General features: G+C 38.8%; 2 protein-coding genes across 2 annotated transcripts; one reads left to right on the top strand and one right to left on the bottom strand.

Annotated features, from left to right (window-relative positions):
• Positions 1–3511: 3511 nt before the first annotated feature.
• On the bottom strand, positions 3512–5633 carry LOC119657289 (aladin). Its single transcript, XM_038064136.1, has 6 exons — positions 5432–5633; positions 4972–5294; positions 4789–4915; positions 4579–4730; positions 4151–4521; positions 3512–3907 (listed from the first exon to the last, which is right to left on the bottom strand). Exons 1-6 carry the CDS (start codon positions 5543–5545, stop codon positions 3570–3572), a joined length of 1425 nt encoding a protein of 474 aa, XP_037920064.1. The 5' UTR covers positions 5546–5633; the 3' UTR covers positions 3512–3569.
• A 281-nt stretch (positions 5634–5914) lies between these two features.
• Positions 5915–16163, top strand: LOC119657288 (kelch-like protein 9). The gene is made up of 3 exons (XM_038064135.1): positions 5915–6562; positions 14167–15370; positions 15455–16163. The coding sequence occupies exons 1-3, from the start codon at positions 6401–6403 to the stop codon at positions 15952–15954; spliced, it is 1866 nt and encodes a 621-aa protein (XP_037920063.1). The 5' UTR covers positions 5915–6400; the 3' UTR covers positions 15955–16163.
• The last annotated feature ends 1218 nt before the right edge of the window (positions 16164–17381 follow it).

Genomic DNA, 17381 nt, shown 5'->3' with positions numbered 1-17381 from the left:
CCTATGGCGAGGCAATAATAGGCGAAAAATATTTGAAGATAAGTTATACTCAAGTAGAATTGGTAAAAGGATTAAATGTTGTTGGCACAATAGAGTTTCAAAGTCAAAGTCATGAGAATGATTTAAAACTCAGCAACATTGAACGCCGCAGAGCATTAGGATTATAACAAAAGAAAGAAATTAGATATATTATGAAAAAGCATGAGTACGGTCAGGACGCCGTACATTGCTTGGATGATAAACACAAGTTATAGGAGGACCTTTTAAATGAAATTAAAATGCCCACATACAGTTTGCTATTCACCTCTTAGTGGGATATAGCGCGTCGATTACACCTACCCACCATTGTACCCGGTCCGCTAAAATGCGTTTCAACTCACCCCAGGACTTCCCGATACATCCGTGCTCCTCCTATACTGTTCTGCGGCAAATGCTCCTAGGGCGTAGGCACTCCTGCCTGCCAACTAACAGAATTCACACTTCCTGGATGTACAAATTGATCGACACCTTCGATGTTCTGCCCATTAATGCATATAGGGAAAGTATGATGAACCGTCAGACTAAAAACCTTGGTTTTGTTAGTGTTTATCTTTAGTATAACTTTACTTGCCTATCTTTTCAAATCCAGTGCTATTTGCCCTAGGTCTGTGAGCCAGTGGGAGAGCGAACCGATGTCATCAGTGAAGTCGAGATGTTTCAAGGAAGATGTAATGGTCCATTGAACTCATCCACGTCCTCCGGACAAGACAGCATAAAGAATGTCACCGATAACAAGAAGAAATAATATTGGTAACAACACGCAACCCTGTCGTATTCCGCTTTGAACCTCAAATTCCTCTGAGATTTTACGTTGGCGCAGTGCGTGATATTTTGCGCAACCACATGTCCCTCTAGCAATAACTATTAGTTTCTCCAGAATGGCCCTCCTACATAGAGCACGCCGGATACATAATCGATCGAGAGCAGGTGAAACGAAGACCTAAACTCCGCGCACTGCTTCAAGATATTGGGGGATCCAGAGCGGAAACCAGCCTGCTCTCTATCAATCAAACTTTCTAGATTTTCTTTAATGCGTTCCAAGATAATTTCAGCTATTGTCTAAGCGGCCAAAACAACGATGGTTTGATACGCTGGATGGTGATTTGAAGGCCTAACGACTACATCCAGATCAAGCCTAAGATATAATAAAATAAAGTAACGCAAGCTATCACGACGAGACAACACCGCCGATAAAGGCTAAAGAAAAAGAAGAAGCGCATTGATGGCCCGTTAAGAACCTTGGTGAGCAGTCGATCGTTAATGTCCTTCACAGGACCATCGTTGGTGTGTAGCATTTTACAATTGTGACACTCCTTAATCTGGACCGGAATCTTGCAGTTAGAAGCCTGTCAGAAACCGACTCCCAAGTCAAGATAACGCGCTTTGTGGTGGCCGCCAGATGCAACACGACATGGGATTCGCGTTGCCATTAGTGTGTCAAGAGGAAGGAGTACTGTCCAGAGCCCCACTATCTTACTTCGCTAGGCCCAAAATTTTCAACTTATATCGTTAGAATGCTCGCTCGAGTTGAAGCAAACAAGCATTCTAGGGACCCTCTGAACCGTTGTGGAGAAGTATACGCAGATTTAAACCAATCATAGTCCACTGTCGATAGCCGAGGTGTTGTTGACGTTTCGGTAGCACAAATTTTCCTTTTAGTCGAGACCTTGAGTGCATTCTTTAGTCCTAACTCACAGGGCATAGTCTAAAATAAAGTTATAGTGGTGACAAAGACTTGGTGTTCTGGGAAGAGCTGATCATCTGCAATACTGCAACATACAATTATGTTTTTTTCTGGATATTTTCATTTTAATTGACTTACGATGAATGAAATTCGTGGCGTCCAGTCACAATTATGAAGGCTTTAGTATATTATGGAACAAAATAGATATGGTGCTTCTTCAAATAAACGCACACAAACCGATTTTTTGAAACAGCCCTAAATGGAGGATTCTATCACTGTCCAAATAACAATTAAAAAAATGGAAATTTATTCGTTTTCAATATAAACAGACTTCATGTATGGAAAAGGGGAGCATACATTTTTTCACCATATTTTTTAGTATGAAGTATGAAACCTCATAGCTAATCGCATAGTACTTTTCTGAAAATCCCTACAAAATAGGGGGCTACGACGTATTTTTACGCCTTAGCTTAACTTAAACACAGGCAGGACTCACGATCAACTCAAAAATTAAAAAAAAAATATGTATATCTGCTCATTCCTTTTCATTGATCGAAGTACGAAAATATGTAGCAACAGAAAGAATAGCATATCACATAATAATATGATTAAAATCCTGCCATTATGAAAGGGTTATGTATAATTATGATAGTCGGAAAAAAAATATTGCATAGTCTTTAAGTACATTATCTCAAGAATAGGTTCGGAGTTATAGCTATTTATAGCCCACAATTTCGCTACTCTGGCGCTGTTACATTATGTATAGACTTTCGAACTTTCATGCACTGCAAGTTGCCAAAAATTAGAAAGCAAAAACGGCTTATGGTATCCTACCAGGCAGAAGCACCTCATCAGACGCTGCTTCACCTCTGCCCTGCAATTCGGACAACACAATGTGAGTGCAAACTATGTTGAATGTAAACCCGGCCATATTTCAGACCAAGGCTTGGCTGGAGCCGCTGGACTAAAAAACTACCAATTCAATCATCTACAAATTTATACCACACATTTGTTATGATAATTGCCGATTACCAAAAGAAAGATTTCTAATTCTTTTATTTTTTAAGTACAATAGAAAAAAAAAATAAAAATTTCGCTAAAACTGTCGCCATATCTCTAAAAGTAAGTGTCTTGACAAACCCTTCGATCATTGTCTAGACAATACAATATACTAACGAAAATTGTTTAAAATTCTGATTTAGATTAATCGTTATCGTAGCCACGGTAAATTATTCCTCAAAAAAGCGCGGGAAACAGCGATAATCTGCAATTTTTAAATATTCTTCGAAAAAAAATTTAAAGTACCCCTTAATATGCATCAATTGAAGTTGCTCACGTTTTTTAATAAACATTTACTATCTGTCGAAACGAACGAAATGCCATTCCACCCACTGCAACAGTATGCAGCCCCTTGACAGAGTTAGAGTAGGTCAAAAACTATCAATTTTCTTGTTGACCTATAGAAATACTAAAGACCCGTATATGAAATAGCCGCTTGTCCTCATTCTTTTTTGGATCTGTTTTAAGTGAACTTCTGCATCCTTGCTGAGTAATGATAATCTATCACTACGAAGCCAGATACTAACGCAGTTTATTGTTTCAGTTCACTCCAGAACGAATAAGTTGTGTAAGAGGGTCTTGAAAAATAATGTATGATAAAAGAAAGTGCTGTGCTGCCGAAGTCCTCAAGTAAGAAAACAAAGACTTTCATGCTTCAACCGTCCAACTATCGGTTTATCGACCTGCTAAACTTACAAAATCAACATGTAGCATCAAACAAACAATGTGGAAAATATAAATTATTTATTACGTTCATATAACAATATAAAATCATGAAATATTGTGTTCACATATTAGCAAACGGAAAATATTGAGCACGTCCACTTGACCAGCCGATTGTTAGGACACTATCTGAATTCTTCCGATTTTTGCTCTGGAAGCATATATAAGAAGGGAACTCCACTCCAATGCCCGTTATGAAACATGAAGGCGAAATGCTGAATTGATGTTTGTGGATAGATGTTGCGAAAACAACGACATTGGGACTATCCTTGAATATTATTGCCAAATACTGGCCATTCGGATCCCACGCGATTGATTGCGGCATGCCACCCACTGTTCGTACGCCAACTTCTATTTTCGACAAATCGGCAATTGGCAGCGCCTGCTTTGAAAGACTAGAAGCTGAAAAATCATGTCGGATTAGTGGAAGAAACGAAATTCGCGGATAACTCAATGTAGGCAACATTATACAAGATCTACCAGGACTTTATGGTAGTCTCACCTGTAGTTGCCCCTCGCAATTTCTATTTGATCTAGCACACATGAGATACCGTAAGTCTTACTTTAATACAAACAGGTTGGTCATTGTGCATTCAGTTGCTCTGTCCCCGTTTCCAACCTTCAATTCTGCCCAGGGGTACTTACATGTGAATATTTGCTCTTCAACAAATTGCAGTCGATACAAGATCGGTTCCTCCGTTGTCACGAAAAGCAGGAAAGAGCCGCAAGGGGACCAAGCCGCCGACTGTATTGAGCCTTTTGCTATGGTCCACCGTTCCGGAACCCATTTATCCGTTGCCCAAACGCGAAAAACGTTTCCAACTGTTGATGAGAACATGCGGACACCATCGGGCGACCATTTCAGAAATGAGCATGGTAGTCCCACTCTTTTCAGGGGAACATTCCTGCACCGATCTACATCCCAAATTAAAATGTCTGTGTCGTTGATGCTCGATGTTGCTAGAAGGCAACCATCCGGGCTCCATTCCACACTTGTCACTGGATTGAAGTTCGGACTGGGATAAAAGTAGCGTTCGTTTTAGTGTTTAGGATATTCTATTCATGCCACCTACTGTTTCAGAAGATTCGCTTGAGAAAGTGGTCGAGTTATATGTAAATTTGGATCCATTGACCACAGCAGAACTCCAACTTGACAGCCTACCGCTAGCTCGGCGGCGCTGTAGGGGCGCCAGGCCATCGATGTTATGCATTTCTGAGTTCCACTCTTTAAAATCATATTAATTGCAGTCAAGATGAATCAGATTTCAAATGTTTTGACTGACCTTCAAAATAGGCACAACTGTCGGCTCATCAGTGTATACTCTTATGCTGTCATCACAGGAAGCGACGGCTATTTTGAAGCAGTTGGGATGCCATCTAATGCATCGGATGTAACTTTTCTGCCAATCCCTGAAAGTAGAGTATTCCACGAGTGCTAAACACTGGACTAAAATAAATTACCTCACCTTGTTTCCGAATATTTAGCAATAGATTCGATTCCCTCTTCCCTCAAGTGTGGGTGAACGGTCCTCCTTAGTTTTCTTAAAAGTACAAGCAAACGCAAGGCGTATTTTGCTACCGAGCTGGTGACTGGGCTTATACTGGAGCTTTGGGGGGAAGCTGCCTCTTCGAGTGCTTCCATTAATCCTTCTTCGAAAAAAGTTCGAGTAATGCGCTTGATAAGAGGCTCATTCACAGGAATCATGAGACTTCGCCTGTCATCCATAGATTTCAACGATGAACCATGAAACATTTCGCGACTAATGTTAATTTCCGGGTAGAACTCCAGCTGTAATTGCAAATGATCTTCCGGTTACTTTTCGCTACTTCCGAATAAAATAATGAAGGACTGAGGTCTCAAAGTGGATAATTTTCAAAAGCAATGTGTTTCGAATCTATTGGCGATATGTAATTTCATATACTTACTATATAGGCATTTCCCGTGACTTCCCGCACTGGGACAGAGCAAAGCCTTCCATTTTCAGTAACTATTGGACTTTCAGGAGTAGGAAAGTCAGTACAACCTCGCGGAGACTCCATTTTCCGGCGCCAATTCAAATTCGATTCTTTACAGTTGACACCAATTTCTGACAGCTATGCACCGCATCAATTCACAATGTGAATGCTGCCATTCAAGAATCAGCTGTTCCGTAGTTCGGAGATTTTGTGCTTCTGAGAACAGCCAGATTGAAACTCTTGATGTTTTCCAACAGTTTTCAGTTCAGAAGTTTCACACGTCTCTTCAGATATTTAATATAAATATTTTTTTCCAATTAAACACTAAAGGCGGAATATGCAAAGATATCACAACAACGGTAATGCAGGTTTGTTTACGTTTTCAACTGAGCCGCCGTGATTAAATCTCAGTCGCTCACCCGAAAAGAAACAAAAATAGAAATCCGCGAAGACAACTTGCGTGCCCCTGCACTCCGTGTACTCACCTGGCTTTTCCACTTAACATATCGAACGTCACCTGAACCCGTTCAGGCTTGCTCGGGTAGTTGATCGCAGACAGACAGGTAGAAGAGGTACATGATTGAGACATGGACGATTCTTTGATTTCGTAGAGAAAGAAATTCATAATCAAATTGGATTCTTGTAGCCGAATTATTTACATCGCGACGTATGTGCAATGAACAATGAGTTCGATTTAGTGTCGGCGTGGTGCGCGTGTTCTTATTTTTGTGCAATTTAAGTGAAACATTGTCTGGGACACCAATCAAGCAAAGCAAACCAGTAGAAAGTGGAATTGGTTGCAATCAAATTTTCATTAGAATTTATTGGGCCAGTTCCAAATGGTTCGCGTCCAAACAGTGACCGTTAGTTTATAATTAAAAGTGACGATAATTTCGGAGAAAATTTAATTTTAGCATTTTATAAAACCGCGAAACCGCGATGACGGGCAATAGCCTTGAGTGGACAATAACTTTGAACCACTCGAACACTCATTTCGAATCACTGGCGCACTCGAAAGCCATACTCAGTGGCCTGAACGAATTAAGGCAGGAGGAGAAATTAGTGGACATAACTCTCGTGGCGCAGGGCGAGTCGTTTAAGGTAAGTGACAAGTGCACAGAGCACTTTCAATCAGATTTCCAGCCCCAATAAGAGATAGTAAGCGCAGATATTTGCGGGCCGATAGTCATTAATGGTCCCCTTCCCCCCGTCCATACGTACTACGATATCAGGTGATTCTAAGCAATTGCTGGACTGATAACTTGCTGCCCACATGCTTTTCACACTTTTTCTCAATGCACGTTTCGAAATGTATCGAGTGACCTCCAAATTGATTATGGAATGAAGACAGATCGCGATTCGCACTGAGAAATGCCAAGCCAGCTTGCAGATTGTGATAAATATGCATCGAACGGGAGCGATTGCGGTAAGGAGGTACTCTGCTCTTATACCCATATGGGTTTACAATGGCTATCGACTTATTATTCCGGTGGAAGGTCAAAGTGTTTGGCAACGCGTGTTAGTATTCCAATATTGTGCCACTCGTGAGCTGCATTTCGAAATGTATGTAGAATTCGCAGACCTTTACTGTTCGTTTTTATCAGTACCCTTTTAAATCTCTGCAATTCCTATTGTGTATGAGCGATTAATAAGATTTTATATCTGAGATTTGAATCTCAAACTTTATCTTCAATTAGGCGTCGAGATTGCAGATAATTGATAAGCATTTATCAAACAAATGATTTATAAGCCAGTCCATGAAGTTCTAATCTTATAAACATTCAATTGATGTTTCACACAGATTATTTCGCTCTGGTTTATACTTCATTGGTTTACCACTCTTACGATGTATAGGAATATCTCATTGGTTTTTTTTAGTGTTATTCCCACATCCCTATACAATCGTTTATAAACTGCTGCATGAAATTATTAGTCAAAATTTAGGCGGAAACCTGTTGAATGAGAATATCCTCACGATGTCTTCCAAGATGAGATTGAATGCTATTCCCACTTAATAATAGGCAATCATCCCCAGCTTTTTCTTCTTTTTCGGCCTTTGTCCTGATGACTGCGATAATTGTTTAGGCCGTTATATCATAACTTGTCCACTTGATTGCATTTTTTTCTCGATGCTCCTGATATTCGGCAGTTGCGAGAGTAAGATCTGTTCATATCCTTTCTTATTATTCCCAAGCCGTTTGGTTCACGACCCATTGATATCTACTTGATGGTAACAAGAAGAAAAGGTTACCAAAAAGTACTTTGGAAGGCTTCATTATTAGGGCAATAACCTCTCGGAACGGAAGGCGGCAGGGAGATTTGCATTGTGGCTGCTTGCCAAATACCAGTGGGTTTAGCTGTACCTTAGTCGAATCGGGTGAATAATCGCGGGAGAGCGTAATGCTAACCACATTGTCTCTTAGTGTACCGATACGATTTTGAAATGAAGTACGCTAGTGGGCTTCAAGGCCTAGAACCAAATTGATGTGGAAATCGGTTATTGTTATATCGATTACGAATTAGATAATTAGAAGTTAGTTAACAGTTGTTGAGTTGCATCAGAATAGTCTGATTAGAGTAATTTTGCGGTTAATCGACAATGACATCATGGCCCTAGATTGTTCGTTTTCTCCATCTTATGCAAAATTCCGCCAATGTATTTTCTGGGCCTAAGCGAATTCATATGGTGGGAGTGGTGAGAGTATTCTCTCCCCGGTTTGACGTCAAGCTCTTGGATTCTTGAAAACCTAGTGGTAGCATAAAAAATCCAGTTTCGGACTATTGGTGATTGCTATCGCAAGGGGTACTTTCCTGGAAATCGGTTTCTGACAGGACCTTAACAGCAAGATTCCAGCGGAGATTTACAATACAAAGCAGAATGATGTTTTCTATGAAACAGTTCACGCAAGGAGAAGCTCGCTAAAGGTGAGATTATGATCGTGGTTGGTGGTCTGAATACGAAAGTGGAAAGGCATGGACTTGATGATCCTAATGATTACTCTGAAAGGTTTGTAGATTTCTGTAACTTTCGCCGCCTCGTCATTGGCGACATACTGCTGTCTATGAGGTCCCCCATAAGGTCAGTTGGATTTTAACTGAACGAAAATGAAAATCTAGATTTAGGAGTTGTCTTCCTAATGTGCGTAATTAAAGAGGCTTCAAAAAAGACCTCCACTTGCATGGTGAAATTTTGGCCACCAAATTCAATACGATACAGCCTCTGAACAATCCCATCGGTAAAATTGATGAACACCGAAGCGCAATGAAAGATGCCTCTATTTCTGGCGTGGGTGAGAATAGCGTAAGAAGAAGAAGAAAGCAGAAGTTACCGCAAGTAATAGCGATTTCGTTGCCGTATACCGCATCACGAAAAAGCTTCCAGGTGATAATAATCCGATGCTCCTGTGGGTTACATTAACAGCAGGCTTTTCATCTACGATTATGAACAGTTGAAGCAGTGGAAGAAATAATCCACCACGATTGTTAATCGCACAGCATGAAACTCTACTTCTCATAGACCCCCTAGACGTTGCTCCGAAAAAGACTTTCCGCCTTGACTCCGGCAGTAAACTCTTCATTTCTGGAGAGCTATCTAACAAATCTTATAATAACAGCGTTTAATAAATAATTGTTTTTAAAATTTTAAGCATTACAAATTTGATTCAGATTTGAACGTGCTGAAAAGCATGCCAAAGTTATTTAATGCTACACCGGCAGGCCTCAACAAACCGACGGCTTACTGCTAACTTGCATAAATTGCACTCCTTCTACTACAACATCCCCATAGTTTTTACGAGTGGATCTGCAAACTAATTCATATGCAAATATGATACAGATTTACCCGTATTTAACTTGAGATAATATTACACAGCTTAGAGTAAAAACGTTAGCCTAACGACGTCATTATTCATTTTAATTAAACTCCGGGGCGAACAACTCGCCTTGTCAGAATTCAAACTTAATAGTAAATAATTGAGGGCTTCAAAGAAATTTTTCACTGAATACGTCAATAGAGCGGATACAACATATCATGAAATAAATGCTTATTTTTTTAAAACAGAAGTCTATTGTTATCAGTTATCCTCCAGGTTTTTTCATGGTGTTCTTATAGACCGCTGGTATTTTGGAGATATGGCTTTGGTGATAGTCCAGGCAGTGCAACCTTTAAATTTCCCCCAGAGGTTAGAGGTATATGTGTACTTCCACCCGTCACAAAGATAATAGGTAAAACAAGCCGTTTATTTATTTGTTTTTAAGGGGGGTCAACCCGTGCGCCAGATTGGAATCGATTTTTTTTGCATCAATTGTGTTTAGATATACTGTAGAATATTTGGGCAAAATGATTTTTCGATATTCCGAGACGTTCGAAAATGACACTGTTAAACAGGTAAAGTGCCATATGTCAGTTTTATGTCAATCGCCGTAGTTAAGCGCGAATTTGCCGTTCCAAACGACGTTCAAATGACTTCACTAAAAGAGCGAGAATGTAGCCAAGGCTTTACATGCGCTTTTTGAAGAAACCGAAGAGTTATGGACTAGGTATAGCACATTAATGGTCAGTTAAGAGTTGTGTTTGCATGTTGAAAGTCGGGTGCCACCATAGCGCAACATCCGTTGAAATTTACATGACTTATTCAGAACATATTTTTACGGTTCGCAAACTAGGATAATTGCGGTTCATTGGGCCGTTATTTTACACATCAAAGAAGTCGTCAAAAAACAACCAAAATTTACAAAAAAAAGTTTAACAAGGCAACCAAAGTCTACGTTAAAATGCCGTTTATTTTTTTTTAAGATGAGCACAGTGCCCTCAAGCATGACACCCAAAAAACGCTTTTTTGAAGGCGAGTGTATAAGTTGCTCTATACTTCAATAATGAACTATGATATCGGGCTTAAAAACTGATTACCCATGTTCAACATACCAATAAATATATGGTGAAAAATTCGCATTTGTATCTTTATTCAGTTCTTCACAAAAATTTCTCAAAAATGCCAAAAACGGTGTTCACATGGGATGATCCCCTTAAATTGAGAAATTTAGGGGTTTGCGTTTTTATATATTTAAAAATATTAACACCAACTTTCGAAAAGATTTACTTGGATTTATTATCCCAGGGGACTTATATTTCTCAGTATAAACAATTTTGTATAGTAATTAAAAATTCGTCACCTTTGCATTTCATAAAATGGCTATGCCTCTTTCGAAATAAATAGTTAACAACAAAAAAATTACTGATTACATTAATTTTGTCCGAGATATTTCCCTGAGGTGATTTTTCGAAAGAAGTGATTTAAGAAAATTGATGAGTAAACTACAGATATAATAACAGTAATTTGCATCATGTATTCTGTATAAAAGACGAAAGGAGGAAAATCAAAGAATCAATTTTTATTTGGGAAAAATATCTGAGTCTTCCTCTTTTTTAGTACCAACTCCAAAGTCAGAAATTAGTCGTGAGTTAGAGTGAGTTTATAAAACATTTGATAGGGAAGACAATGGAAGAAGAAACTTCCTGAGAACCTCTTGATGCAACGGTTTCATCTCAAAGATATACGTCAACATTAATACGATTTAATACGATATAGAAGTCATGTTTGGAAAGAGGCAAAACTTTTTGAAAATCAAATGAAAAGGCAAAATATTCGCCTAGATTTTATGCTGCCTTTTCTGGTCCTCTACCAATTTCAAATGTAAATCATGTTCAAACTTCAATCGCACATTCATTCTCACATGCTTGCATCTTTCATTTAAGAAGCTCGCATTTTTGACATGTACAATTTTGTACGTTGATGAAATTGCAAATTAATATCAACTTTGAAGATTTGTTGCTCTCATTTTTGTTGTTTGTTGTTTCTCATTTTTACATTTTCAAGATAGAAATTATACATTTTCTTAATATTAAAATCTGAACTTAACTATTTTCCATGGTGATAATCACACGTTGTGTAATGGCTAGTAAAGGCAGGAAAGTTAATAATAGTATATTACCATGTTTTAGAAATTTACCGGAAAACCCTCCTTAAGTTCATACCAAAAGTACAATTTGGCATCAGCGTAGGCGATGATATAGGAAATAATTCTGCAAAGTTTGAACGCAATCCAATTATTATTAACAAAGTTATAGAAAGTCAAAATTTCGGATTTCAGGTAAATTTATTCCACCTTAAGACATGTATGATGTCGTCATCATATAAAGTAAACTTATGTGAACGGTGGGGTCCATGGGGACATTTTGGTTTTCGTTTTTTGGCTTTATTAAAATCGGTTTACTGTCTGTCGGTCTGTCCGTCACACGCATTTTTCTCCGTCTCCGGTTGTAGCACTTCACACCAAATTTGGTAGAAAGGTGGGAACTGTGAACGCTCACGCATATAGTGAGTTACATCCTTTTACGTCGAATTTAAGGGGGGTGTAATTTTTTTTTTTATCAAATATAGTCATGTGGGGCATTAAATTAAAGCTCTCGGTTAGTACTTTTCGAAGCTGGTCTTAGTTTTGACATTTATTGAAAATGTGCGGAGTGCGGGGGGTTGAAAGTGACCATTTTTTCAACGAACCCATTCTCTGAAACTACCTAACCGAAAAATCTGAAAAAAATCAGGGGGCTGCCACTATATGGTGCCTAGGCTCCGAAATACTCTACATATCGACACCTGTTCAGATAAAGTTAATAATAGTACATTACTATAATTTTTAGTAATTGAAAGGAAAACCCCCCTTAAGTTCACCCTAGAATCACACAAGCAGTATAAGCTATAGTATAGAGCATGATCCTGCCAAATTTAGTAAAAATCGCACTATTACTAACAAAGTTATACTAGGTCAAAACTGCCGCTCCTTTGCAAATTCAAGACTATGAATGTCAATATCACAAAGTGGATATTTTCACATAATATATGCATATATTACGTGCTACATACTAATGGGATAAATGCACATGCAAATCTTGTTATAAAAGAAATACGCAAAACCTTTCATATCTGAAGCGTCTAGCTTCCGGCTTCCCGTCTTGTTTATATTTGATGTTGGTTAAATTGTTGGCATTTGCTAATAATATTAAACTCAGTGTGTGAAGCGTATGAGGTTGACCATTATCAACACAGGGCTTCCCATCAAATGATCAATGGAATTTTTAGCTGTCGTGCACTCGTCGCTCCTCACATCTTTTTCGGTCGGCTCGTGGTGATCGGTTTCGTCATTTTATTTTATCAAATGCCTGATCGGGATGTAATCTCGAGACCTTTAAATACCCATCCAGCATATCAAGCCACCATTGTTTTGGCCGGCTTTTTGGTTGCTTACCATTGCTTTCGATGTTCTGACCAATACTGGTTGTTGAATTCTCGTTAGCGTGAATTACGTGACCACACCATCGAAAACGCCTCTACTGCAGTTTTTCCACGATAGGTGCAAACCCATATCGATCGCGAATATTCTCATTTCAGACGTAATTAAAACGTGTCACGCCACCAGTGCTATGCAACATCTTCGTCCCCATTACCGCAAGACGCCGTTCATTGTCCTTTATAGTCGGCCAACACTCAGAACTATAGAGAGCAGCAGACGGACGACATTGCAGTAAATTTTAGCTTTGGGACGTGCGCTGATGCGGCGATCACAAAGAGCACCAGTTGGGGAATGGCACTTCATCCAGGTTGCATTAAAGCGTGAAACAATTTCATTACGCAGTTCTTCATTGGCAGATAGCATTAACTCGAGATATTTAAATCGCTGAGTTCTGGCAATGGCAGTAACCTGCCCTTCGATTTCAATGTCTCGAGTCAATGCTATAAGCCAATGGAGAACTACGTTATGCTCCTCACATAGGGAAATACAAAACCTTTTATACCTGAAGCGTCAAGCTTCCGGTTTCCCGACTTGTTTAGTAATTCCATAGAAGTAGTTCCTTCATCTGTTGAATTCATTGTTTTCCTGGAAGCGTTAACCCCTCCGCATTACAGAGAACATTTACTGTTAAATTCTAAGTATCATTTTTCAAAACTTGCGACATACGATTCTCAAAATATACGTCTCAAATAATCCTGAGACTAAGAAGACTATACACAGGAGATGAAACTGCCTAGACAAGCTTACAAGTTTTGCGGGACAAAAATATAGCGCCCAATGGGCGGGGCTTTTCAGTCAGGATCGCAGCTGCATTCTGCACATCATAATTGACATCGATTCCCATTTGCATGATGGTGTTAGTGCATCTGACCGAGTTTGATATAGAAGTTTTCCAGCTTGATGCCAAAACCAATTGTTGAAGGCGGCGATCCGAATAATATTGCAATGACACTTTATCAATTTCCTATTGTATTTATGTATGGATTGGTTGTTTATAGTTGGTTGCTTATTTCGGTTCGTATCCCTCAATAAGCACCCTGGACTGCTCCATCCCTGCTAATCCCGCCCAGTATAGGCATGAAATCGTTTCCGATTCCACAGAAGAGTTCTGGCCCGTGTAAAGGCGTCCCTGCTCCCTAGTCAACTAAGCCATATCAAAATACACATATTTCGAAAAAAACTTGTCTCCGAAAAAGAGAATTCCTCTGATTATCTACATTAATATTTCTGTGGTAAAGTTCACGATTACCATAACAATGCTCTCTAGTTACTGAGCTCAAATTCATTTGGACAGTGATTTTCCTGGTGATTCTCTTATTTCCATTCTAATGAAACGTTATTTTCTGTATTTGCAGGCACATCGGGCTGTTCTGGCGGCATGTAGCGAATATTTTAGAGCAATGTTCACTGAACCAATGAAAGAGGCCAATCAGAGTGAAATTCATTTGAATGGTGTCACTGCGCAGGGTCTGGAGCTATTTATAATCTACGCATATACGTGTAAATTGGAACTTAACCGCGAAAATGTGCAGGACATATTATCGGCGGCAAGTTACGTGCAAGTTGAATCAATCGTAAGTGCCTGCGCTAACTACCTAGAAACACAGATTGACTTGGAAAACTGTGTAGACATAGCTACCATAGCGGAACTATATTCTTTAGAAGCGCTAAAAAAGAAGACTTATAAGTTCATCTGTTCACATTTAGAAGAATTCTCACGCACGAGTGAAGTAAACCGACTGACGTGGGAACAATTTGAATACATCCTAAACTGTGATTATCCAGTAGACTGTAGTGAAGGCAAAGTCTTGCAAATCGTCCTAAAATGGATTTCTACACAAAACCTTAGTTTGCAGATAGCTCGAAAACTATTTGATCAGATTCGCTTTATAGAGATACCACCGGAGGATTTGGAGCGAATCATCAACGAAACTCATGAAGATCAATCTAAGTATTACCATTCATTGATACGAGCGGCTCCAGTAGAAAAAAGATACACAGAAGATGACATAAACAAAAGGCCATTTTTAGCTGCTCGCGATAAAATTCTTGTAAATTCACGCGGCATGGAAAAAGCCATAATCAAAATAGGCGGATTTGGTGCTAATGGCATTACAAATAAAATCACATACTATTTACCCAGTAGGAAGAAATGGTATAATTTGACCGTTATACCTCACGTGGAGCAGTGCAATTATGGAACAACAGTATTAGGCAACGACTTGTATATTGTAGGTGGATGTTATGATGTTTGCTTACGCGAGTACATTCACCCTTTCGGATTTCGTTACTGTGCAACTAAGAATAAATGGAATACTATCGCACCAATGCAACAAGATCGCTGCAGATTTTCGTTGAATTCCGTTGGCAATTATTTATATGCAATATGTGGTGCTAGTGAACTCAGCGATACGGAAGACTCATGGCATCCAGATGTACCGCTCTCGAACTGCGAGAGATATAACGTAAAAACGGACTTGTGGGAGTATATTCCCGGCTTACCAGAAAATCGATCTCAACATGCTGGCACTGTGCATGGTTCCCATATTTATATTTCAGGTAAAGAATTTTCATCCTTTTATGTAGGTTTAGTTATCGAAACTTTTGGAGTAGTGAATTATTATTATTTTTTTTTGTTTCCAGGCGGGCTAGATAAAAATATTGTTCTATCCTCTATGTGGCGTTATGATACCAACAATCAATTTTGGGAAGAATTAGCACCTATGCTCGTACCGCGAACCGACCACGTTATGATTCAATCTGATGATAAGATTTACATCTGTGGAGGCTGGTATGAGGATCCTGCAACAGCTAATCGATGTCTGGCTTCAACTATAGATGTATACGATATTACAAAAAATACCTGGTCGATTGAAACAACCATACCAACTCCAAGATATCACGCTGGCATTGTCGTCCTTAATGGAGTCATTTACATCACAGGAGGATTACATTCAGATTCTATGCTAGATCGCGCGTCGTCAATTGTAGAGGGTTACGATATTAAAAATAAGAAATGGACGCGACTGGATCGATATCCACAACATAACTGGGAATGTACATGCGTGACGCTTTATGTTCCTCGATGCAGGGAGGATATGGAAGTTCTGCCGGAAGATCGAACCACGAAAAAGTGCCATTGAGTGATAGTGTTAAAGTCATATGGTGTGTATGTTTTTATATCGGAAACGCATGGACTTGCCTTGATATTTTACTCGGGAATTTCTGTTTACAAGAAATGTATAAAAGTAATTTAATATTTAGAAGTATTATGTTTTATTTTATTTAAATTTCTACTGATTGTAAGTTTTTAAACCTTATTTAATTTAATAAAAAAACATTTATTTATTTATATTAAAGTTTTTAATAATACCAATATCACTATTCTTATGCTCCTCAAACCAAGCCTGCACCATCTTTAATACTGCATTGGGGTATTTGGAAATAAGTTCCTCTCTTCGAATCGGGTGCGTACATAGCTGAAATCTCTGGATAGGACACACTATGACAAATTCACCTACCGGCTAAAAACTATAAATCTCAGTTTATACAATTGAAAAATTTGTATGAGATTAAGTGATCATTTTTGGGATTCTTAGGCAATATGGGCGCGCACATTGCCAGACCCACCGTACCGTACATTTATTAGTAAACTAACAATCAAGCTACAAGAAGTAATTATGTATGTTCATGAAGTTTGTGTGGCCTACTTGTTCTGGTGGTCTATTGACATTTGAACGCAATAACATATTTTCTCTCAAAACAACAAAAATAATACTCAGAACTCCCAAGCTGGAGTTGGGTTGGCAATTCACTACTGCGAAACTTTTGAGTTCGTCCTAATTAATGTAAGTTGTTAATGCTAAGAGTCAAAAAAACATTTAATAACAGCAGCGAAAAAGGAATTTTACAACACTCGATAATATACAAAACTAACAATAGGTGACATCAATGTAAAAATAGCACATGTTAGAGTCTCTAGGAGAGTTAAATCGAAAGACAGCCTTATGAAATCCAGCCTTAATAGTGCAGTTCCACAACGAGATAAAAACAGAGTTTGAATGAACATGGATTATAAAATATGGAGAAAATGCCATAAATAAGGGCAGAAAATGCATCGCAGCAAAAAGGGGACTGAAAATGAGGAATATAGAAGAACTTTTAACGATAAAAGCGAAGCCAGGCAACTATTGTTGAACCATGAGAAATACGTAGCATTTGAACAAAGGAGGTTACTCTCAGAAAAGGCAATTCCGGATTATGGCAGTATATTGCAAACCTTCTGAAGGAAAGGAGTGGAGGATTTTAGGGTCCAAACTTCCTAGGCCCTGTTGTATGATGATTTCAATAAAATTTTATGAGGGGCGGGTAGTAAATACGCAGCCTAAGGTTCTCAGCGGAGTCTAATCCTCTCGGTACCTAATCACTAACTACCTCACTAGTTATTAGCTGGAATAATCGCCCCCTTTTTTATTTGGTTCATTAACAATTATCCTTGGAACAAGCAAAAACACAATGTCAGCCGAAACTAGCTAGTAGGGCTAATTTAGAGCACTACCTTTTGATTAAC

The sequence above is a fragment of the Hermetia illucens genome, chromosome 5 (genome assembly GCF_905115235.1).
Source record: "Hermetia illucens chromosome 5, iHerIll2.2.curated.20191125, whole genome shotgun sequence".
NCBI lineage: Eukaryota > Metazoa > Arthropoda > Insecta > Diptera > Stratiomyidae > Hermetia > Hermetia illucens.
The sequence above is the reverse complement of the archived record's forward strand: the minus strand, read 5'-3'. Positions and strand labels throughout refer to the sequence as shown.

Coding starts and splice junctions, on each gene's coding strand:
- LOC119657289 (XM_038064136.1), bottom strand. CDS start 5,545: ATGGAGTCTCCGCGAGGTTGTACTGACTTTCCTACTCCTGAAAGTCCA. Junction 4,916..4,971: donor GCTAAATATTCGGAAACAAG/GTGAGGTAATTT, acceptor CTCTACTTTCAG/GGATTGGCAGAAAAGTTACA. Junction 3,908..4,150: donor TGAAGAGCAAATATTCACAT/GTAAGTACCCCT, acceptor ATGATTTTTCAG/CTTCTAGTCTTTCAAAGCAG.
- LOC119657288 (XM_038064135.1), top strand. CDS start 6,401: ATGACGGGCAATAGCCTTGAGTGGACAATAACTTTGAACCACTCGAAC. Junction 6,563..14,166: donor CGCAGGGCGAGTCGTTTAAG/GTAAGTGACAAG, acceptor CTGTATTTGCAG/GCACATCGGGCTGTTCTGGC. Junction 15,371..15,454: donor TTCCCATATTTATATTTCAG/GTAAAGAATTTT, acceptor TTTTGTTTCCAG/GCGGGCTAGATAAAAATATT.